The 24,413-nt window shown below is 40.9% G+C and overlaps 1 protein-coding gene across 3 annotated transcripts; it reads right to left on the bottom strand.

The window, feature by feature from the left end:
• Nucleotides 1-767: 767 nt before the first annotated feature.
• LOC119723501 (ATP-binding cassette sub-family C member 9-like) lies at nt 768-24,413 on the bottom strand. Of its 3 annotated transcripts, none has more exons than XM_038194183.1 (33): nt 24,284-24,412; nt 22,202-22,444; nt 21,157-21,565; nt 20,398-20,634; nt 19,478-19,657; nt 18,883-19,044; nt 18,036-18,191; nt 17,479-17,613; nt 16,762-16,924; nt 15,819-15,859; nt 15,070-15,330; nt 14,494-14,691; nt 13,892-13,970; nt 13,569-13,674; nt 13,343-13,441; nt 12,309-12,474; nt 11,531-11,668; nt 10,869-11,100; nt 10,422-10,624; nt 9,595-9,755; nt 9,193-9,262; nt 8,315-8,472; nt 7,915-8,007; nt 7,261-7,363; nt 6,726-6,839; nt 6,266-6,377; nt 6,045-6,172; nt 5,558-5,636; nt 4,394-4,502; nt 3,840-3,943; nt 2,682-2,815; nt 2,334-2,396; nt 768-2,078 (listed from the first exon to the last, which is right to left on the bottom strand). In XM_038194183.1, exons 1-33 carry the CDS (start codon nt 24,346-24,348, stop codon nt 1,941-1,943), a joined length of 4,839 nt encoding a protein of 1,612 aa, XP_038050111.1. In that variant the 5' UTR covers nt 24,349-24,412; the 3' UTR covers nt 768-1,940. The 3 variants fall into 3 exon arrangements, with proteins under 3 accessions (XP_038050111.1, XP_038050112.1, XP_038050113.1); XM_038194184.1 differs by lacking the exon at nt 24,284-24,412 and adding an exon at nt 22,786-23,279; XM_038194185.1 differs by lacking the exon at nt 6,726-6,839 and having other exon boundaries at nt 24,284-24,413.

Here is a 24,413-nt window from a genome sequence, read left to right as displayed (position 1 = left end):
GGGAGGGGGACTGATCTACCTAGGTAAAAGTGTCCCCCCGGACAGATTTACCGGGTCACGAGCCGGTAAATTTGTCCGGGGGACACATTTACCAGGGGGGACAGAATTACCTGCCACACCTGCCTTATTGCGACGTCACATAAACCCCCTTTGGCCCCCGTGGAGTGATAATTTAATAAAGCGCCCTCTTTGATAAGACGGGAAGGCATTCGAGGGTATTCGTGACGTTGCACGCGTGGCTCGCGTGGCCCGTCTCTCATTGGTCAGAAGTATGTAAAGGGTCACGTCTACTCGTCAATCTAGCCAATTTGATTGGACGAAGAAGCTGGTAAAAACACTGAGCAGACGAAACATTGTGTACACCGCATGGAAACGCCTGCTTGTCTTGAACAAGTACAAATACATGTCTTTTTTCACCTTTTTTAGCGCAGCATATTAAACTGTTGTGTGCATAAATTTAAGTCTGAAAAAATATGATTTATGAAATGTTGACTGCATTTTGACTAATTTGATTAGTTAGAGCACCTGGTGGGTGGGGCTGAATCTTTTAAACCGGTGGGCCTCCAAGCGACCTCTAAAATGGGTGGTTCTACGGGTGCAGGTGATAGAATTTTGTGCAGGATTTGTGAATATATATATATATATTATCAATTTCATTCAGAACAGGCGGGAGAGCGCGGCGTCCTGCGCATTCTTCATCAAAATAAATTTGAAAATAGTTTGACTAATTAACACCATTTGAAAAAAAAAACACAAACAAATCAAAGCAAGGTCCTTTGATTTAATACTGATAATTCACAGTAATATTGCACAATAACTGAATGCAATAATTATGGAAATTTATACAAACCACAGTAATAAAAACACAAAAATCCAAAGTTTACTGAAAGATTACAAATGTTATAAAATTTCTTTGGTCAAATTTTGTTTTTCCCAATATTTAAATTAAAAAAAAAACAATTTCAAAAGAATATTTTAAATCTTAAGATGTATATAAGATTCCTTTCGGGATGGCTTTATTTTACTGTTAAGCCTGTACTAAAATTCTAAGTAATTGAAAATAACTGTGTCTTCAATTATTGTTAACAAACGCATAAATTATACTTTTTAAGTACATGAATACACCTCCCATAAAGCACACACTGGTGGCGACTTGCTTTAAATCTTATCAACTTAGCCGCGAGTAGATAAAAAAAAAAAAAAAAAATTCAAACTTATTTCAAATATCTATTATTTCATGACATATTGCAATTAGAAATTTGCACCCTACTCCCTGCTACCCATAAGAGATATCTTGAAAGAAACTCTTACTTTTCTTTTAAGAAATACATTCCATCCAAGATATTTTCAAAACCTTCACTTCGCAGTCAAATTGCTACTTTGACAATTGACAGACAAACTATATTGTTACTCAGATTTCTTTCTGGGCATTCTCCTCCATCAAATATCTTGCTATCAATCTGGGTAAGTTTCAATGCCCCCCCCCCCAACCCCCATTCAAAATTGGTCTGACGATCCTTCTGGGTACAATTTGCAACTAGGCTCCCAGGCCTAAAAACAAAAAAAGAAGAAAAAAACTGTAAATGTATGGCCACTCTGCAGACAGACACTAGATATTTTCATTACGTTTGGCAATGGTAACAGGCGATTGGACGAATCTCTGAATGCCTTAATCTGATTGGTCAAAAGTATCCCACAATCCCAGTCACCAGCTTCAGGCAGGAGGGAGGAGGGGGGAGGGGGGCAAGAAACCAAAGTGCCAACTAGGGAGGCACACCCCAAGAAAAACACTATTCTAGACAATCTGTATGTTTATGGTTTTTTGCTAATGGGAAGGGGGGGGGGCAATTGCTAGCCTGGAAGGGAGGGGGAGGTCCCTTTGGACTCCCCACCCCCTAGGGATGGGCCACATATCCAATCCGCATCTGCTGCCTGTTACCCTATTGGTTTGCATTGACGAGAGAGGCAAACACGCTGTCCGGATTGGCTAGAAGGTTTTCAGGCGTGTCGTGCTCTATGACCTCGCCCTGGCTCAAGGTCAAAATGGTGTCAGAGTCCAAGATGGTGGCCACACGATGCTATGGTAAAACAACAAAAGTACAGACTCAGATTTTAATTATTTCCCCTTCAGTTTGGATTTAAAATCTTTTTTGGTCTTTGAATTTCCAATACAATAAATATAAAGCATTAATAAATTTGACATTTAATTTCTAATAAGTTTGTTTTTGGCAAACAAAAAAGAAAGTTAAGAAAAATATTACAACCACATCTTTATTTTGATGAAAATTTAAAAAATATCTTTGGGATTTGTCAGAGTAATGTTATGTACTTACTGCGATTGTCAGAACAGTTTTGGAGGCAAAAGCTGTGGCGACGACTTGCTGAAGAATTCTGTCCTGCAGATTTAAATCACGTAAAATAGAACAAAATTCACTTACAGTGCATGACAATTTCAATAAAATTATAATTTCAATAAAACTTCAACAAAATGGTTGACCAACAAAATGTATCAACCCATTAAACACATTCGTCTGTCCATAAATGAACTATACAAACCAAAAAAAACGAAGAATAAGTTAATTACATGTACCAACAAATCACAAACCACGTATTACCTAATATAAGACACAGACTAAGAAACAAAACAACCAACCAACAAACAACACAGCTTATCTACATACAGTTTCCACGTCGATCGACGCAGTGGCCTCATCCATTATCAGCACGGGGGTGTTGCGCAGGAAGGCACGAGCCAAGCAGAAGAGTTGTCGTTGCCCGATGCTGAAATTCTCCCCACCTTCCGACACCTGTGAATCTGCAGACAGACAATTAAAATGCAGGGGATTTCAAATCACACGAAGAGGTTGTGGGTGCTAAGGTTGTGCATGGAAGGATACTTTGAGAACCAGGTATCTGAAAATCATTACAGGATGTTATCCAGATATTCGGGTACAAGCAAGAAAGGCACGTGCAAGATGGGATCGAGGATTTCACTTGTACTCATTTCATCGAGCCAGCAGACAACACATTTGACCTTTAGAAGTCGGTTTCAAACAAAGGTCTATATCTAGAAAGAATTCCATACATGGACATCACTAATTTTTCCCTACAATGACCTATCAGCCATCAGAAAGCGATAACATGTCCTAAAAAGTCAAATTTAGCAGGGACAATATTGAAGCATTTACTGAGAAAACACTTTTTCAGACTAGTCTCATAGGGTTTGTGCACAGGGTGTCAAGTGATGTCCAGGTATGGAATTCTTTCCCTATATCTAACCAGAAATGATCTAAAATAATTTTCAATATCATAATCCAATTCCCCAGCTTAAAAACTTGGAGAAGTGATTTAGTTGCATTCATTAAATATAAAATAGCAGAAATTGGTTGGCCTTATTCTGTTTATTACTGAATTTCCACTAAAGGACTGTACCTTAAAATAAAGTTTGTTTTGCTTAGTTTTTTAAATTATGCCAACACTTTTTCAGTCAAATAATTTAATAGTCACAAGTTCCTCATTCACACATAGCCAAATAATTGTGCCCCTTTAGCCTGGGTTGAACTATTGACCTTTTAGCCTGGGCTGAACTATTGACCTTTTTAGTATGGGCTGAACTATTGACCCTGAAAATCCTAGCCAAACACCAACTCCTCTGACAAGAACCGCACGTTTGAGTAGAAATATCCTAGGAACGGTTAAACACTGCAAGGTATTAAAGCATCTATATGCTTTTTAGAGTCAAAGTGTTACAAGTGTATCTTTAAAAGTTTTGTCAAAAGTATCTTTACAGTGAAAGTTTTATAAGTGTGTCTGCAAAAGTCTCATAAAAAAAACCGAACCTATTCCCTCTTCCATGGACATGACAAGTTCTTTGAGCTGGGCTGTCTCCAGGGCATCCCATAATTCCTTCTCTGTCTTTCTATCCTCAGGATCAAGATTCATCCTTTGTAAAAAAACGGACAAAATTTAGTGCACAAAAAGTTGAAAAACAAAACAGAAGACTATCATGTCTGCATTATTCATTAAATTGTGATTTCTAAAACTTCCATTATGTAATAAAAAAAATACACTCATAAAGAGTCCCTTGTAATTTTCATTCAATCATACACTTTTGCATCAATTTTTTTCCAGAATTTTCTACGGATTTGTCATCAAAGATAATTCAGAACGATTACTTTAAATAAGGAAGGGAATATTTGAAATGCAGTTTTCATTTTAGTTTGTATATTAGCCACGCTTCTTTGAGAGAAATTCATCTCAAAATACAAATTTCACAAAATGTTTCATTTTAAAACCAATAAATTAAACAAAATTTAGTGTATTCTATACAATTGTTTATAATGTATAGCAGTAAATTTGACCTTTCAAACAATCTGGTGACCTTTGACCTCACCTGATGGTTCCATCAAAGAGAACCGGGTCCTGAGGTATCATGGCCAGGCGTCGCCTGAGAGTCGTCAGCGGCACGCTGGCTATGTCGATGTCGTCAATTAATATGCGACCTGTATCATGAATAGTCAAAGTGGACTACATCAACTTAACTATCTTGGGTCGATAAAATTGTAAATCTGGACTTTAAAACTTCAGTTAATCCCTTTCAAAATTTTTCCCTTGTTTAAATAATTGCACTAATCATCAGTACTTTTAAACAGAGTCCTCTACCCAAATACAACTAATTGCTTGTTACTACTGTGTGAGAAAACGGAAATTTCAAAATCTGGTTATCCTACTTTTTTTGAAACCGAATAACAGTTATCTAATTTCATCGGAAGTTCTCAAGTTATTCAGCTCAGTCATGCCAACAAAAAGTGACGAGTGACGAGCCACGATAAATGGGTACAGTTTGCTAGATTCACCGACCACTGGGCCCTTACAAAAACACTCCAGGGTTGAACTTGTGGTAAAAAAATGGGCGGGAACTCGCTGATCAGTCCAATGAGCAGGCTATTTGTGAACCAAGAAGACCATTAGGCCAAAAAAAAAATAAATAAGTCGGTCTCTGGTCAGCGCGCGCGTCGATTTTAATCATGCGCGTCGATCTTTATTTTTCCAAAATGTTCCACGGTAACTCCAACAGCGCCCTCTATTTCCGCACCTCCTCAATTTTGTTTACCAAAGAGCACCAAGGAATGGGAAATTGCACCAAGGCAAATGATCGAACACACCAAGGCAATAATATGGAGGACACCAATGTACATGAGGACACCAAAAAAGCAAAATAGTACCCACCTTGTCTGTACAAACCAAGCTTGAAGGAAAAAAAAAAGCAAAAAAAAAAAAAAAAAAAAAGTGGCCGCGTCATTTCCGGAACTTTGGTCTGACCAGAGACCGAATATTTTTTGTTTTTGGCCTTAGTGGGTGAACGTGGTCACAATCAGAGACCACGGAGCAATTTGTTGGATGTTCCAGATATTTTCATTGAGCTTGTGTCCCCAAAAATGGAAGGCTTCATTTTTTTAAAGGTTGGTTTCGAATATTCAGTTTCCAAAATTCAAACCGAATAGTGAAATTCAAAAACCAAATTTTAAAAAAGTCAGGTTTTAATCCCACTACTTACCTCTGAATGTGTCTACTATGCGAAGGAGAGCTAACGTGAGGGAGGATTTGCCGCTACCAGTGCGACCACAGATCCCAACCTGAGCCAAAGCAAAAGATAGAAACCATGAAATACCAAGACTCTTCACTTATCAGCAGAGTGGTGAAACTTGGTATGGAGCACGTATCAGCTGATGAGAGACTTGTTCCAAACAGGAATTCAAAAAGTTTAAATCAGGGTGGAGCCAGAAATCAGTTAGGAGGGAGAACAAATTAACTAAAGGCTCTTTCAACATACGTATCAAGAATATCGGCATCAGCGAAACAGCCACTAGCATTTTTGCACGACAACTTTCACAGAGGGGTTGATGATCGACTGAGAAAAATTATGAGAGTGAAGTCCAGTGTGTAAGAAACCTGAGTAGACCCTCCTGGATCTGCAAATGCAATTGATCATTTGGAGAAAAAAAAGGACAACAATGTTAAAAAATTTAGAGATGTTTGAATACCTTTTCTCCGGCCTGTATATGGACGGTCACATCCTTCAGTACTGGATCTAGCTCCTCGGCATACCTCACCGAGATGTCTTCAATAGAGATGGCTCCTTTGGATGGCCAATCAAAGGGAGGCTCCATACCTGTCAAAAACAAGTGGAAACCAAGAATATCTCAAACTGGGAGACCAAGCGATATGACAAAAACTGCACAGCGCCCCTTAGAATTGCGCATACCTTGGTAAGATTCAGTTGTGAGTGTGGTGTAGTGCTTGACTCTCTCCACAGCGTTCATCTCCATCTCGGCCTCGGCCATATACTGGACCAACTGTTGCAGGAACATGGATACCTGTGACAAACAAACAAACAAACAAAAATTGCATCTAATGTCTACCTGAAAACAAATTCAGGTTGGCTGCATGGGCACAAAACAGAGTTGACCAAAATGAATTAAGGTCGATCAGAAATTATTCCAGTTGACCGTGAATGAATTAAGGATGACCAAAATGAATAGTTGCCGAAAATCAATCAAGATTAGAAAGAAGTAAAAGCTTACAAGAATGAACTCAAATTAAATGAAAATATGTTTACCAAAATGTGGAATGAAACCAATTTAATTGAAACAATACCAAGGATGACCCCAAAATTAGTAAAGAGGAGGAAAGAGTCAGTTGAAGATGTTTATTCCAGTACTAACCATGAGTGCATAGCTGATGCCTAGGCCTACTAGACTTAAGTCCACAGTGCCGTGAAGGGCGCCCAGTACAGTTGTTAGGCCCGATATTAGTACAACAAATGCACCCACTAAATCCTAATAAAACAAAAATAATAAAATTCACCTAGTTAGTTTCCCTGTGTGGTTCATTTGAAAATTACTTTTTTTCTAAACACACAACTAAGAGCTGCAACAGATATTCAGGGTAAAACTTGTGAAAACTTTAAGCAGAAGTTTTCAAGACAATCACAAGACAATTTGAAGACAATCATGACTTCAGTAGGTCAAAAGTCAAGTTAAGTAAGATCGCAAAACAGAGGGCATGAACAACGACAAAGGGAGGCGTCTAGTAACAATTCATTTTATTCATTGTCACGCAAGACTGTATTATTGTAATTGACTTAATTATGTGGACTTGCAGAACTTGTGTGGACTTTAAAAGAAAAGCATCCCTGAAACAGCGCCCTCACAGGTGATGCACAGCACACATTACATCTCCATGGCAACACTGACTCACCAATCTGACTGCCAGCCATTTTATACTTGTCTGCAGGTACAGGTATGCTGTGTTGTTGGTGGCCACTCGCTGCATGATGTCGTCAAAAAATGCCTGGTGCTTGCTGTCGGAAAAAAACACTGTGCTCTACCAAGGAAAGATCTTAACAAAATATAAAGCTGAAAAAATCCAGCCGCTCCAAGATTTAAACTGACGTAAAATCCAATCCTTCAAAAGAACATTGCCCATAAAACATTTGTCTGACCTCCAAGGTGTTTTGACATATTTGACAAACTTTTTGACATATTTGACGTGAAGTCATTTTCACCATATTGACAAAAGTTGTATTGAGACATCTGACATAAGTTTGGCCTTTTAAATCCTCAGTATACATTTGCTTGAGTTATTTGGACATGACGCCCTTTGGATATATTTGACATTGGGTCAGTTTTGACATTTTTGACGCAAGTTGTTTTGACAGAAGTTTGGCAAAAGCCTCCGACTCAATAAACTCACGTGCTCTACTGTGGAGTACAACAAATAGTTCTGGATAGTGGTGATGTTCGGGGGTGCGGGTGGTGGGGGTGCGGGTGGTGAGGTGGTGAAGTGTTGGGGTGGAGGTGTTAGGGGGGATGGGTTGAGTAAGGCAAGGGTGAACACTCATTTCAGACTCACCGGTAAGCTCTTATAGAAGACAGTCCGCCAAGGGTTTCAGAAAAGAAGGCAAAAATGGGCGATTTGGAGGTGCTGTCAAGTCTTTGCAGCTCTCTGTATCACGGCAAAAGTTGAAAACACTTTAAATCACATTTCAAAAGAAACAAATGTGTGGTTTCAGAGCTTAATAAGTTAGCATGAAATGATTTTTTAACTATGGGGGAACTCTAAATGCATTGTACAAGTTGACACCAAAAAAAGACGAAGAAGAAATTGGGACTGTTAGAAAACACAGAAGTTGTATTTTAGTAAATTGAATCCAAATTTAAATACACAGGGTTCATGAAATATGGTAGTTTTTTTCTGAAACCCCCCCCCCCCCCAAAAAAAACCAGTTGAGTTCCTCGATTTGTGTGTCAACCTGGAGGTTGTGATGAAGACTTTCTGGATGAAGTAGTACAAGACACAGAAGGGTAAGGTGAAGACGAGGAAGAGCGGACTGATGATGGCGTTGATGATTAAAGCAGCTAAGATGTTCGTTAGGTGGTAGAAGATTGCGTCGAAGGACATCATCAGCTTCTGGAAAAAAATTTTTTTTAAAAATTGGAAAATATTTCAAAAGTAACGCGTAAAACGTTTCCGAAAATATACAGACAAAATAATACTAATCAAGATGAAGAAGGATAGTTTGATTTCAGTATAACAATAAATGCCTCCCTCTCTGGCTGGCACTTTCAGCTACGCCATCACGGCAGTAAAAATCATTCAAGTGACTGTTTTTAATAATAATAATAATAATAATAATAATAATATTAATAGTGGGTATTTATAAAGCGCACGTATCCACCAGGACTGGTGCTCAAGGCGCTACATCATTATTACCCTGCTCATTGGGCCAATGAAACATTCCAAATACCATCTCAGCTCCCTGGGGAGTATACAGCTCAATGCAGCCTGTTAGGCGCAAGGAAGCTATTTCAATCTCAATAACCATCTCTGCCCTCACAGGCACCCATTTACTCCTGGGTGGAGAGAAGCCATGTGTTTTTAAGGGAATAAACATGTGCTTGACCAGTTTTAAATGAGTATGATTAAAACCAGCTAGGAGACTTGATGTGGATAGTGGCCCAAGCCGAAGACGAGGGACATCATCCGCGACCAGGCCCCTAGCCGGTTTTAAATGTACTTGTTTTCAAGTGGAAGAAATATTTGACTGTCTGTGAATGATCAAACAAGAGGAGGGTTACATAATTAAACTAATATCGGGGAATGATGAGTCCAATGAAATACTGCTCTTACCTCATCTATAGTGTGTGTGTCTGCCGAAAATCTGTTAATGATGCGACCTATGGGAGTGGTGTCAAAGAATCTGGGAAAGATAGAAAGAAAAATATTACTTTTTTTTCCAAAAACGTTTCTTTTGGCTGGAAAAGTACTAATTATAAGGCTGCAGATTTGAATGTAATGATGTAATAATTATTGATGCATTCATAAATACCTAAGACAGTTTACCCATTCTTGTTGGTCGAGAGTCTGTCACGTGGCCTGTTTCAAACGGTTAATAAAGACAGGCGTTCAAGAAAGTTTACTGCAACTCAATTTTTCTTCCAAAAAAACCCCCCAAAAAACCCCACAGATGGTCAAGTTCTGTTCATTTCTCCTGGCTGGAAACAATCCTGAGTTTAGAACAAATGGGAATACCTCATGGGCATGTGAATGACGTTACTCAGCATCAGCTTAAAAAGATGCCGTGCCGCTATGAGTAGGCCTGTGACTGTAGTCATTGTGGTAACGAAGGAAGTCAATAAACCAGCGACTGATATAGCAGCGTAGACCTCGATATAGTAGGCGGTGTTTGTGGCCTAGGACAGTTTATAGATAGATAAATGCATGTTGAATAGGTGATCTCTTCAAGAACTTACAGTTACTAACAGATCTGGTTCATGAATCGATCCAAAAGCAAATTTGATGTTGTGAAACATTTGCAAACAAATTCGCTAACTTTGAAAGCTGTCCACTTTTTGTGATTAGGTAATGCCAAAGCTCAACAAGGCATGACAAATTCACACTCACATCTGGTTTCAAGACAAGCTTGAATGTTAAGATGCAAGTATGGAGAATTTTACTGTAAAGACAACAACACTTGAGTGGTTTAAGCCTGACATCAACATATCATCATCACATGTCTTTTATTCATTAATCATAAATCAACAACAACCAAAAGACATGGAGGAAACCTAGAACATCATGAACATGCAAGACGAATCAAAAGAAACAGTCTAGATGAAGCAAGGAACTAGAAATTAATGTTGAAGCAAAAAAAAAATTACTCAATATACTTTGGAATCAGACAAGGATTATTTGGAGATGAAGATAAACACGAATTGCAAGATTTTCAGATATACAAGTTCCGCTCTCTTCCATCCTCCAAAATGAGCACATGCACAGCAAATTCTTTACGGCATCAATTAAAATAGATTTGATGATCACATAGTCCAAAGCAATCTGAAGTCACTACTGCAACTTACATTTCCATAGCTTAATCCCGCTTCTGACCAGGCAGACAGCCAGTAGTTACTACCGGCGGTGACGCCGGCTTGTAAGGGATAGACCAGCAGTATCACGAAGGCTATGGGAAGCTTTATGGCCTTGGCATAGTAGAAGTAGACCCTCCAAGAAACAGAGCCTCGCTCCAGCTCCTCTTCAGCCATCAGACGACCTCTCTCATCAACTGGAATAAGAAATGACCATTCAGAAGTAGACGCTCCTTGCTGGAAGTCAGCTAGGATTTTTTCTTCAGACAATCGGGGGCGCTGCTTAAAACGGCCGATAATGACACAAAGAGGCTGCAGGTGGTGCTCTTCATTGTGGCAAGTAAACAAAGCTGTACATTAACAAACTGAATATTGTTTTTAAACTCTTCCGAGGAGGGGAGGGGCATATGGCACCATGACCCAACCCCACATTAGCCTTACCACATGTTTCCCCGACTTCTTCGTCTCGTGATATCGACTGCTGCCCTGAAATCTGCTTCCTGATTTTCATCATCTCTTGAATTCTGGACTCCCCGTCTGTTTCGGCCTCCGACTCCAGGTCTGTCATCCCTTTGACGGCCTTCTCATAGCCGCTGTAGAGGTCTGGCTCGGCTGCCGCTAGGTCTTGTAGCGTTCCTTCCTGAGCTATCCGCCCGTCTCTCATCAGTAAAATCTAGGAAAATCCAAATGAAAAGGAGAAAGAGTTACTGATGCTCTTCCGCACCTCCCTATCCAAAGGCACTGGGGTGGGGGCTGTTCGTGTTGATCTTGATTGGACGACTTTTGTTCACCGATGACCAAGGGTTAAAACGTTCTCAGCTCTCATTGGATAAACTGTTTTGCCAGCTGACGCAGGTCAGCATTTCGGTGTGTGCATGACCCTTTCACACAAGAAGTACATGCATTGTTAAATAGCTTTGCATTGTATAATTGCCTTCTGGCACAGTCAGCTACCACCAGCGGCCATTGGGAGAGGTTGGTGGGGACTAACGAACGGTGTACAACTCCCCTCTAAACAGTAACAAAGTCAGAGTTAGTCAGAGCATCCTTGCCTGACTGTATGCCTACAACTCGCATAAAGAACTCAAAAGACTTGGCCCTACCTTGTCAGCATGGGCCAGATACTGCAGTTGGTGCGTGACCAAGATGACGGTCTTCGTTTTCTTGCGCAGATTACCCAGAATGCCATGCTCAAAGAGGTGGCTGCCGACATGGACATCGAGCGCCGATAGCGGATCATCCTGCAGAGATTGTTGTAACCACTTAGCTATTGTACTACATTGTACTACATATGTATTACATGATGTTTTACATTGTATCAATTCTTTGATGACTCCATAAAACCGTACGTTGCTCAACTTGGCGGTTTGGGCCAGGATAGGGCGTAATAACAGGCATGACAGTTTGGGCGATACAGGAACTTATGGGGTAAGGCTAATGGTTTTATGATTCCAAACTTAATTTTCTTGAATTTCTTATATTAAAATTTCAAATTTATTGTAAATTATTTGATTTTCCTAATATCCACATCAGTGTTGTAGTCGAGATCCCACAAGACCATCACAAGATCAATTCAAGACGTCCAGTCGCAATTCAAGTCCCAAGCTATTCCAATGAACTGCATCAAAGGCAGTCCTTTGTCATCATTCCTGCCCCGTTACTTGTGGCTGGTCTTGTGTCTGGTCTTGAGGCTGGTCTTGTGATCTCTCGACTACAACGCTGATCCACACCATAAACTTGGGAGAGGATTGAGGCAAAAATGTGGCAGTATAAACAAAATATCTTGAAGAAGAAAATGTCTTTACTAAAATGTATGAGTGGGTCGCAGGACCACGTATTACTGCTGCATGGAATCCAGGCAGTTAGTCAAAATTCTCTCACCAAGAGTATGATATCCCGTCCAGAGTACATGGCCCGCGCCACGCTGATCCGCTGCTTCTGTCCCCCGCTCAAGTTGATCCCCTTCTCCCCGATCTCGGTCTGGTCGCCTGCCGGCAGCATTGCGATGTCGGCTTCCAAGGCACAGGCAGCGATGATGCGACGATACCTGCAGATAGATAGGATTCATAACAGAGGGTTCATATAGACCACACGCCCTGTGACGTTATGCCCACAGGCAACTACCGGGCAACTCAAACATTGAAGCATCTTTTGCATGTTATTTTGCCCACATTATACAGTATATGTCCACACTTTTAAACCGTTCATATTTCGAGAGATATACATGCAGTGCAGAAGAGAACTGTTCGCTGAAAGTTGGCATCATATGACCACAACATCCAATTTGTAAACAAATGTAACATATGGTCTATTGCATTAAATTAACTATTACTGAAATTAATATTATTAATGCACTTTTAACATTTGTTATACCTTCTCAGCTCTCTAGGGAGTATGAACTTTATTCGTTTTTGTCGTGTTCCCTGAATGTGTTTCATAAATTGTGAACTGTTGAATAGGATGGTGCCAGACTATTTATTCACTCTAGCCTCCCTTTTTTTTTTTAATATTTGGCTTAAAACATTAAGGTATGTTTAATCACACATTTTAAATCATTCATCGGAGCAGCCTGACTGGTATTAATTTGTAATGTAGTGCTTTCAGTTCTCTACACAAGTTCCCGAAAATGAAGATTTGACCTCAATCTCAATTCAATATGGCCGATGCAGCTCAATGCAGCCACTGCTTTCAGCTACTTCAAACACCACTGCCCTCATATGTAAGCATTTTACCCCTTTGTTGAAAGATACAGTCAGTGACAAGGTGTGTCGCCCAACGACACTCACACCACAACCCTGGGCTGGATTCGAACCCACAACGTGCATAAGTCCTGACAGATCTTGAATTCAACACTACGACCACGATGCCAGACCAGGATAAAAAGTAACAGGAGATGAACAATGACAAAGACTTACCTCTTTAGGTTGAAGGCTTGACCAAACAGGATGTTTTCCCGTAACGATGTGTTCAGTAACCACGCCTTCTGCCCCGCATAAGCAATGGAATTCCTACTTCTACAAATGAAAAAAAAAAAAAAAGTTTCTTCTAAATTCATATGTTCAATGACAGTAAAAAAGACACTCGATAATGCTCTTCAATTAAAAGCGTAACAAAAATGAAAGACGCAGTAAATTCAATTACCCATTTATCAGTAGGCTCCCATCCTGTAGTGTCATTTCTTCCAAGATGGCCGACAATAGTGAAGACTTCCCACTTCCCACTGTTCCAACGACCATTGTCAACTTTCCTGAAATGTGCACAAATTTCACTGCTTGATCAAAATAAACCCCTCATTATTTTCCAAATTGATGCAGGAATGAAGTGGCTAATTATCACTTGTAGAGTGTTTATTTTTATACAGCTTGTAGCTTGACAGAGAACTGTTTAGAAAATGTGTACCTGCAAGGAAGCAAAGAAAAAAAAAGGAAGCTAAAAATGAGTAATAAACATTATTTGACATGCACCTGTGGGAATTGCGACATTCAGATCCTGAAGTGTTGGCTGAGAACTTTCTGGATCCCAGGCAAAGCAACCATTTTCAATCTTTAAAAGAAAAATACAATGTCTGATTTTAACTTTTTTCTATTAACCTGCATAATATGGTATTTGTTACAGAATCAAGTAACAAGTCAATCACATGTCAAATCACAAGTCAAATCACATACATGATAATCACAAGTCATTCAAAAGTCAAATCAAGTCAAATCAAGTCAAAACAAGTCAAAATACAAGTCAAAATCACATCACATTTAAGTCAATCACAAGTCTAATCACAAGTGAGTCACAAGTCCATCACAAGTTAAGTAAAAAGCGACAGCCTTATGAAAAGAAAGAATGCCTGTGTTACGATACATTTTAACAGCGTAAAACTTGCTACCAACTAACTTCCATCAAACTGAGATGCACGCACACTGATTAAGTTTGTCAGGAGGATATTGTACTTTGCTCTAGTACAACAATGGTGCCGCTTAATAACTCAGGAGATAAATGTATGCACACATAGACTTGGGTAGGATTCGAGCCACCGGTCGCAGGGACCAAAGGGGAATATTTATCATGTTCCAACCTTGATTGCAATGCTACTCGGCAGGCCCGTTAGTGAGTCCAGACTGGATGAGTCCGTTGAGCCGTAGGAGCAGGTGGTGTCTTGGCTGACCAAGGAGTGCAGTGAGGCGTCCTTAAAGCAACGCGCTTTCGTCTTGAGTAGTGGCGCCTCTGTGTCGCCATCAGTGAAATGGACGTCAGGATCCATGTCATTGTCGGGCTGAAGAAAAAAAATGATGGATTATATAAAAGAGCACCTTGTGGCTTCTGCCTTAACCCTAAAAGGGCCAGGGGGGGGGGGAAATCTGCCCCCCCCAGGCTCTTTTAGGGTTAAGAAGCAACGTTTACCAGCAAATGTTTTAAAACATTTGAGGTAGAGAAAAGACATTTTGTCTAGTCCAATTCGCAAGTTGAAATTTAAAGCAGAATGACCAAAAAATGCTGAAAGAATTTTTTGATCGTCTCTCTGGGTCACTGATTTGATATCATGGTTAATTGGCTTTTACACTTCCTTTCATAACGCTGGTATTGCCATGTATTTGTTTCTTCACACTTATAGACAAAACATTGTGCAATCAACTTCTACAAGAACACTCACTGTATGCATTTCACGGCTTCCCACAACTTCAGGTGCTTCTTGCTTCTTCACCTTGATGGCCTCCAGCGTCTTCATATCCACCTCGGGGGCGGCCAGGAATGCTGCCAGACGCCCTGTGCTGATGGCACCGCTGACGGTGACCAACAGGGCCATGGGGAACAGGAAGAGAGGTTCTGTTAGGAGCATGAAGAGGGACAGGCAGGAGAAAGCCACATCGGGGGTCAGGACCTCACCACTGAGGGCCGTGAAGGTGCCGAAAGACTGAGGCAAAACAAAAACAAAAAAGGCTAGAATTTGGAAAGTGCTTGTTTAATTGCCAATAATGCCATAAAGAAACAATTAAAGTCTGTCACAAGCCAATTTGGCCTATCAGGCTGTCTTTTATCTCTGGTTTTAGGCATGTGAAAACATTTCTATTCCTGTTGGATGGGATGCTAGTCCATTGCAGTCAATCCCCTAGGTAATGCCATGACCCATTTTTACTCCTGGGTGGAGAGAGGCGATTGGGGGGTGAAGTGACTTGCCCAAGGTCACAACATATGGCCAGCAGCTGGATTCGAACCCCTGACCCTCTGATCATGAGTCACGAACCCTAACCACTAGGCCACACTCCCCACTCAATACTGGCATGTATGCACTCTATCAACTGATCTAAACAGCCATGTTTTGGAGTTCACTCCATCTGCCTAAGACGGACGTTCAAATAATATTCCGTTTTCAAATAAACTTTGATAAAGTCACATTCTTACCACTAATGTCACCAAGAGGGGGGCTGCTTCTGTAATTGAACCTGAGAGAGAAAATGTAGCACATTGAGTTAAATGTTTTGCAACATTAAAGGGATAGAGGATCATTCGCTTTGAGGCAACAAAATTGCTCAAAATCTTAACCAGTTAACGCCGGGATTATTTTGACAAGGACAGAACGAGGCGCGGGATTGTTTTTCACTCGACCTCAAGCCAGGTGGGTTGAAGCCATCACCCTCGGGCAGCACACTCATATTTCCAACCTCGCATATTTCCAGCGGGTCGCTTACAGATATTTCCGGCTTGGCTCCTGCGTGTTTATCTGTCATCCACTCCGAATACCGCAAAACTTCTGAATGATATATTTGCAGGCGGAATAATTTCACAGGGTGTTTACTACCAGTTTTATTTTCACTTTGAGCAAAGATTTCTTCGTTAAATCGGTATGTACAATTTCCGATTGCAAATGTTCCTATGTGCCCGTAGTGTTGTCTAACTCTTTCCACAGGACGAGTGCATGAGGTGCAAACAGTTAAAACCAGCTGGAGACAAGCAAAATCGCTAAATTCATCACATCTTATATTTACCTCTACCAAGGAGGTTATATTTTCATCAGATTTGATTAGTTTGTTGGTTTGTTTGTTAACACGATTACTAAATAAGTTATCAACGGATTTGCATGAAAAATTCTAGGGGTGGTCCTTGGTACAAGTACAAATCCATTAGATTTTGGAAGTGATCCGGATCTGGGTCCAGGATTTTTTTCTAAGGATTCTTCACCATTTATGCAAGTATGTCTTTTGAGTGTACTGACAATACGGCGGGGAATTGTTAAGCCTTGGCGGAGGTTTGCGCTCTCTGAGTGCTTTCTAGTTTAAATCCATGTAATGAAGATGATAAAAGATGCGGTTAAAAGGAATCTGGGAGGGTTATGTATGAAACTCACCTATAACCCCATAGCACACACTCGCCTTGCCCATTACCCAGATCTCCGAACGTCTTATTTTTGTAATCTCTGAGCCAAACAGATCTTCCCAGCCGTACATTTTAAGTAGCTTGATCCCCTGTAGTACCTCGCTGGACAGTTTGAGACGTTTGTCGGACAAACCCTGATGGATAAAAACAAATAATAAAAAAATTATAAAATGAAATAAAATAAAAAGGCGTGATGTGGTATGTCAAACACAGGCACTTTCAATTTGTCAATTTTGAGTTATTGCAATATTAATACAATACAGACCTTGCTCTTTCAAACGCTGCTTTGTTTTCGAAATTGGACATTCCAAAGCGAAGTTATTAAATTTTGAAATGTTCCGCATCAAAGCGTCATTTTGTGAAATGATATGCCTCTCTAAAAGTGTTTGAAAAGAAAATATTTTTTTGGATCAAATTTTAATTTTGAGAAGCATCACAAATTTTAAAAATCTCAAAATCACTGAAAATCATCCCCATGTCATTTGCAGCTGTTTCTCCATTCGTAACTCTGCTCAATTCTGCCTGGTTTTGACATACCACGTCACAAGTCATGTCTGCATATGACTCTCATGACTCATCAGGTTTGTGTTTATCTCTCGTTATCTCTTTGGTGAAAAAAAATGATCGAATCAAGATAAACTGGCTTGCTCAAGGACAACATATGCAATAACGCTGGAGCGTGCCTTACCAAACTTTGTTCCTCTAGCTTGGCCATATAGCTCCCCATAACAATTTGCATAGGAATTATGAAGATAAAGATCACCATGCCCAGAGCAGCGGAATAACCCAACTGAAAGATCAGGAGCATCACGGTAACTCCAACCTGCAACCAATCAAATCACTTGTTAGATCATAACTGTTCAGTGGATTATTTGTCACATGCCATCTGATTGGCGAGTTGGCAAGTTTTCTGACCTTCAACCTCGCGTGACCCTGGTAACTCCAACCTGCAGCCAATCGAATCGCTTGTGAGATCGTAACTGTTTAGTGGATTATTTGTCACATGCCATCTGATTGGTGTGTTTGCAAGTTGGGCAGGGCTGGCAAGGGGTGGGTGGTGGATAACCATGGGTGACATAAAACACAAAAAAAACATAAGACAAAACCAGATGTGATGCTTTTGTGGCAGGGCAAATGGCAAAGGGATGCAGTTACAAATATTGTCGACAAATATAATTAATGGCAACATGGCAACACCCACGGAGGGATCGGCAAGGGATTGCCTCTCCGATTTGAATATTTCACCTGTATAGGCATGGTCAGCATCCAGCAGAGAAACTCCACCATACCGGAGACATTCATGGCATCCGTGGACATGTGGTTGGTGATCTGTCCCGTGGTCATTTCACCGCTGGAGAGGACAAAGGTAGAGATGCGAAGCGACTTCTCAAATACCATCGTCTGTAAAATTTGTAATAAAATGATGTGGTGCTTATAGCGCTTTCTACCAAAGGTCTCAGCGCGCTTCATGTGAGTTATTACCCCTGTTCATCAGGCCATGAGACCAGTTTTTGCAGCAGCTCGAGATCAGCGCATTCTAGTCTTTACCCTCACAGGTACCCATTTATACTCCTGGGTGGAGAGAGGCAACTGTAGTAAAGTGTCTTGCCCAAGAACACAAGCACCATGATCTCTGAACACCATAACCATTGGGTCACAGCGCTTCACTTGGTGAATGACATCAGTGAAAGGAGGGAAAAAGGAGGAGTTTCGCAACTGTTTCACTGAGGAATTTAAGTAGGCAAGTAGGCTTGCGGGTACACCACGAAAAAAATCTCTTTTGGGAGTAAGTATTTGCGCTGAACCTGTGATGACAGGGTATTGACGTTTGCAATGGTCCACTTTGTTATTCTTTGGGAGACTAAGGAAATGAAATCCAGTATTTGTAAGAATATTCTAATTCCTTGTTATAAATGTCAGAAATGCAGAAAGCAAAAGTAGTTACAGAAAAGTTGAAACATTAGGAATCTCGACCATGAAGACTAAACATATGAGACTTGGTGAAACAGGATTTAACAAAATGAAAAAAACCCTAAAGAGATTCTTGAAAAATTTCACGCAAGCAAGATCAGACATGGCATTTTCTCCCCACCTGTATTGCGGAACGGATGTGGATTCCCACCAGGGAGCACCAATACTCAAACGTCTGCAACAGCAGCGTACGAATACACGCAACGATGAACGTGACTGCGACCAGAACCAAGCCATGTTGAAAAAACTCCAATACCGTGATGAAATGGGGCTCACTGGGTACCTAATAACGCCATAAACATCAACAGAAATTCTTAAATACTTCACATTATCAAAAGTTGCTTCGTAGTCACAGCTGATTATTATCAGAGGGTGAGATAAGACACCAAGACAACTTGGACAAAATGAACTTAGCACAATCAAGTTTACACTTTCAGTACGCAATTCAATGACTAGGATGCATTTACAGTACATGTACCAAATCATGTACCAAATTTAACTGATATGTTTGTGATTGGAAAAAATTGCGTACCCCATCCCCCTCTCTGCCCCCCTCCCAGCTCAGAAGTAAGAGAACAGTACCTGCTCGTAAAATTAAGGACCCCTATGTGCCTCCAGTACCCCCCTCCAAAAAGAAGGAAATTAACAACTATCTTAAACCAACAAAAAGGTGATCAATCAAAATATTACCGAATTCTTTCAATTTCTCAACATACCTGAGATCCATCCTTGACCTTTCCCACCCACAAGATGATGCCATTGAGCGCCAAGGGTCCGACAAACCCGCACATATCGCCAGTTAGCTTCAGGAAGAGCGCAAACACCAACCTCCATCCGTGGACGGCCCAGTAGACCCGCCATAGGGACGGCTTGAGACCCTTGTACTTCGCCCTCTCCTGTTACAAAAACATTTAATAATGTAATTGCCAAGATTTAAAGGTAGCGAACACCTAAATAAAACCAAAGTTTGCCGATTCCAGGAACAACAATAAATCAGAAGCAGGTTATTATAACCTGTTGAAATTTCAGCTCAGTGGATAATATACTTTTTTTCTTAGAAAACTGTGAAACTTCATCTTGATATTTCTCGACCCAAAGCAAGTTTCCGTTGAAAGGCTTCACGCTTTCCTTTGTTTGTTTCTGTAGGATACAACAGACTTCACAATTTGCTGTCGCTGGATTCTCTTGGAATCAGTAAGATGCCTGGAAGACATCTGGACAGTAAGGGTTAACCTGCTCTGTATGAAAGAATTTCTCGTGGACTAACTCGCAGAGTGAACCTCCGGTAGATTGCCACTATTAGATTCTGTTGGATCTAACAGACTCCAGACATAGCTGTTGGTGGATTCTGTTCGATCCAACAGACTTGCACTTGAGTTTAGTACATGAGCATCTCTTGGATTCAGTGAGATACCTTAGAATCTTAAGGACGAGGAGATTTTGAGGTTTACCCGTTCCTTCTTAAAGGCTTCTCGGAACTTCCCGTGGATGTAGATCTCAAAGTAGACCTCCAAGAGTTTGCTACGGTTAGATTTTCCTGCATCCAACGGACAGCACACTTTGCCGATTGGATTCGGTTGGATTCAGCAGGGTGCTTAGTGAAAATCTCAAGGAGTGGAAGATTTTTTGGGAGTACCTGTTCCTTCTTGAAGGCTTCCTTGAACTTCTCGTGGATGTAGCTAGCCGAGTGGACCTCAGGGAGCTGCCCGAGGTCTTCCATCTCCAAGGGTCGCTTGTAGCCGAGCCGGAAGACCCAGTTGAGCCACCAGTAAGTCACCTCAGAGATGAAGCTGCTGAACTCTTGGGTGAACTTCATGGTGTCCTGGGGAGCCAGAGGGTGGTTCTTGTGAGATGTTACTTTGGACCTGCAAACCTGTTACAATGGTTAGAAGGAGGGGAATCGAAACATGCATAAATTAAGTTTGATCAGCTTCATTCGCGAACAAGAAAGTGCACTTTTTTTACCACTTTCAAGAGCCCCTCAGACAAAGGGAAGGTAACAGACTCACTGTGGAGGAGGTGTGGTGATCCCCCCACAGCAGCATTTCATGGACCCGAGTCTGGCCCAAGCGCTTCGAAAGAGAGATGGGCAGTCCGTTCCTTTAAACACAGGTTCGTCTCCTTTACCTTAAAGATCTATTTAGTTACAGGAGCTAAGGTGCCACAAATTGAGATAGTAACTCATTGAATTGAGTTATATGGCCACTCATTGAATAACAACTACAACTTGCTGCATCAAAATGTCTTGCCACAGTGATCGAGTCGTTATCTTGCCACATTTTTCTTGGACTAGCTTCGGTTTCAAAGATACCAAGCTTGTGTTTTCTTTCTTATAAGCTTTCAGACAGTGGTATGCATACAAACATGATGAAGGGCAAAAGTCTGACTGTTTTACCTTCACCCTGATGTTGTTAACTTGCAGAGCAAACAGTCCGAAGTACACCACAAGTGAGAGCACAGAAAGGTCAAATCGGAGCACAGCAACTGATCCAAGCTCCAGCCTGATGATCCCTAGGAGATGCAGCACTTCCCCGATCAAGGAGACACCCCAGTAGACCATCAGCAGCCAGGCCAACTGAGGCAGCCGCCATGCCTCCATGAAGTGATAGCACAGCATTGCCATGAAAGCCGACGCCAGCGCGCAAAGCTGCGGGATGTAGAGGTGCGGCTGGGTGGGGTATGCGATCCCGGTGAGCCCGTTGACACGGAAGGATTCGTCAGTGAGGAGCCCCTCAGAGACGGAGAAGAGGTCGAGCAGGATGACGAGGAGCATTAGGATCCACTGAGCAGAATGCAGAGGATACCTGTAGTAAGAAGAAAAACGGTCCAAGAGAAGTAGGCGCTAGTACAAACAAGCACAACACATTAACTGTCTTAAGTGGATGTCTTTTAAAATGTAGTTAAGAACAGAATTTAATTAAGGATGTGTTCTTGCATAGTATCAATCAACAAGCTCCAAACTTACTATTTTTCAAACGTTCTTCTTATCCCCTCCCCTATCCACACAATGGAGGCAAAGAGAAATAAAAACATTGCCACCCGGGCCAAACAGTTGCCATACTCCTGGCGACCAGTCAAAGAAGCAACAGTTAATAGGCTTGTTGGGCACATCTTTGTTAAATAGAGGTCGCACCTTACAACTAGTCAGAGTACCTGTACATGTCTTAAGATATTTGGCTATAGGGCCATGGCAGATTTGTCCTTTGCAAAAAATATACGTAGATTAACAAGCACTTTTAATAACTTTCAAAATGGCTGCCATTACTTGTTATTCTAACTGTATTTTATTCACAGGAGAAATCTTCAATAGCCAAATATCTTTCTCATGACATACTCTTGAATTGTGTGCCAAATGCCATGCTTGTAGCATCAAAGGCACGTCCCGTACTATTAATAGTGTATATAATAACAGTTTTAAGAGTGCTTTATTTCCTCGTTACCTTTTTAGATATTTCACGTCCCATCCATTACGGAAGGAGTAACATGCTAAGATCAGCAGAATGAGCGACGACAGGGCAAAACAGGCAGTGTGACAGATGAAATTGGCAACGTCAATCAGACAGACCGTCCGTACTACATCATTGTTCGTCCAGAGGGAGGAATTACTGCAGCAAAACCATTTCCATGGATCGTCGACGGTTTCATTTGGACCGTCCATCGTAGGCTGTTTCCAAGTCTCAAACCTGCAATGAAAATAGTTAATTTCTTGAGCTCACTTTGAATGGTTGGCTTAATTGGTTATTTGCCTTAGGAACGTACAAGTACATTCTTACATACTGTCCACAATATACTTTGTTCTTCCTATGGCATCTGTGAAATATAATATTCTTGATAAATAAGTTCTCACAAAACTATGTGCATGCCAAATATTCCTAGATCTTAACATAGGCACACTTTTGTGTACACCACTTCAAATTAAACTCCTCCTTAACAAAAAAAACCCTAAAAAACAAACAAAACCCCAAATGTGTAGCAATAGGTTAAAATAAAAATGTGTTTATTCAAAGTCAATAGGCCTACTAACCTCACTGTTGTAATGCTGGGCACTAGATCTCAAACTCGCCCAGCAGACGTTGTCCAAACAATGTCTATGCACATATCGAACTTGAAGAAAAGCTGTCAACTAGTAGCCTAGCTATACTCTCTACTTCAACTGCTACATGGCTAAAATGGTGGTAAAATTGCAAATGTACAATGCTATAGTTCAACAGTTGAATCTTGTCCCGTTCTGTATACCACCCAGTCTGTGCATCTAAACTGGTGTAAACAGACTGAACAATACTGTGAACTTTGGCTTCGCGTTTTTGTTGATTCAGCTCCCAATAGGGCCTATTCTATTGATGCCATCCCTTTGATGGCCACATTGATAAAACTGCGAGGCAACACTGTCTGGTGTGTATGAAGGTTACTGAACTGGGGCCACACAACAAGAGTTTAAAGTCCTCTAGACCCACTATGATAATCATGGCCGGCCACGCACTGGAGTAAACTCTGTGCTCAAAGCGATAGCCACATATGACTATTACGAGTTCAAAAATGTTTGGGAAACGATGCTGATAAGTGGAATTGGGGGGTGGCAAATAAACTAGTAGGACAGTGGTGGAAGAACCACAGCCACACGAAAGTCCTCTTTTAGGAAAAAATGTTGCAACCTTACGCCACTTTTTATATTATTATTATTATTAGGCCAAAAAAAAAAATAAGTCGGTCTCTGGTCAGCGCGCCCGTCAATTTTAAGCATGCGCGTCGATCTTTTTTTTTTCCAAAATGTTCCGCGGTAGCTCCAACAGCGCCCTCTATTTCCGCACCTCCTCAATTTTTTTTACCAAAGAGCACCAAGGAATGGGAAATTGCACCAAGGCAAATGATCGAAAGCACCAAGGCAAATTATGGAGGACACCTATCATGCCTATGTACATGAGGACACCAATGTACATGAGGACACCAAAAAAGCAAAATAGTACCCCACCTTGTCTGTACAATCCAAGCTAAAGAAGAAAAAAAAAAAAAAAAAAAAGCCGTGTGGCTGCGTCAATTCCGGAACTTTGGTCTGACCATGCAGAGACCAAATATTATTTTTTTTTGGCCTTATATTCATATTATATATCATCTCAACGAAGGTCAGTCATTGCAAAAATGATAAGATATGAATCTGCTACTGAGAAACATTTCCAATTTTGTTAGGAAATACTTTGAAAATGTTCTTGACTCTCCATAAAATATTCCAACATTATTTTCCCCTTTTTGGTTGAAAATTAGGATGCTTGGGTATAGTAAGTGCACCCGCATGCCGAGTATCAGCCCTGGTGATTATCATGAGAAAATGCCATTTCCTCCGTCTTTCGGAACCCATGTGGCCCGGCCTTTGACTCGTGCGCTAGCACCGAGTTTTGACAGACATGACACTTGACAGAGTCCAGTGCGCGAATGAAAGAATAGGCCGTAATATTTTATCCCAGATGAATCCGATCTTTCTTCCAGCAGCGTGCCTAAGATTGAGCAGGCAAAACTATATTCGTTACCTCAAGTCATTTGTGTTCCTTCCTCTTTGTGTAAATTGGAGTTGCATTGTGAGAGGCGCTTCCATGAGTACGAGTAGGCCTAACTTGTTAATTTCTTCAAAAAATCACACTTTTCGAGGCTGTTCTCAAA

Source organism: Patiria miniata, unplaced genomic scaffold, assembly GCF_015706575.1.
Source record: "Patiria miniata isolate m_02_andy unplaced genomic scaffold, ASM1570657v1 HiC_scaffold_17, whole genome shotgun sequence".
Classification (NCBI taxonomy): Eukaryota; Metazoa; Echinodermata; class Asteroidea; order Valvatida; family Asterinidae; genus Patiria; species Patiria miniata.
Note: the sequence above shows the minus strand (reverse complement) of the source record. Positions and strands in the feature narration are given on the sequence as shown.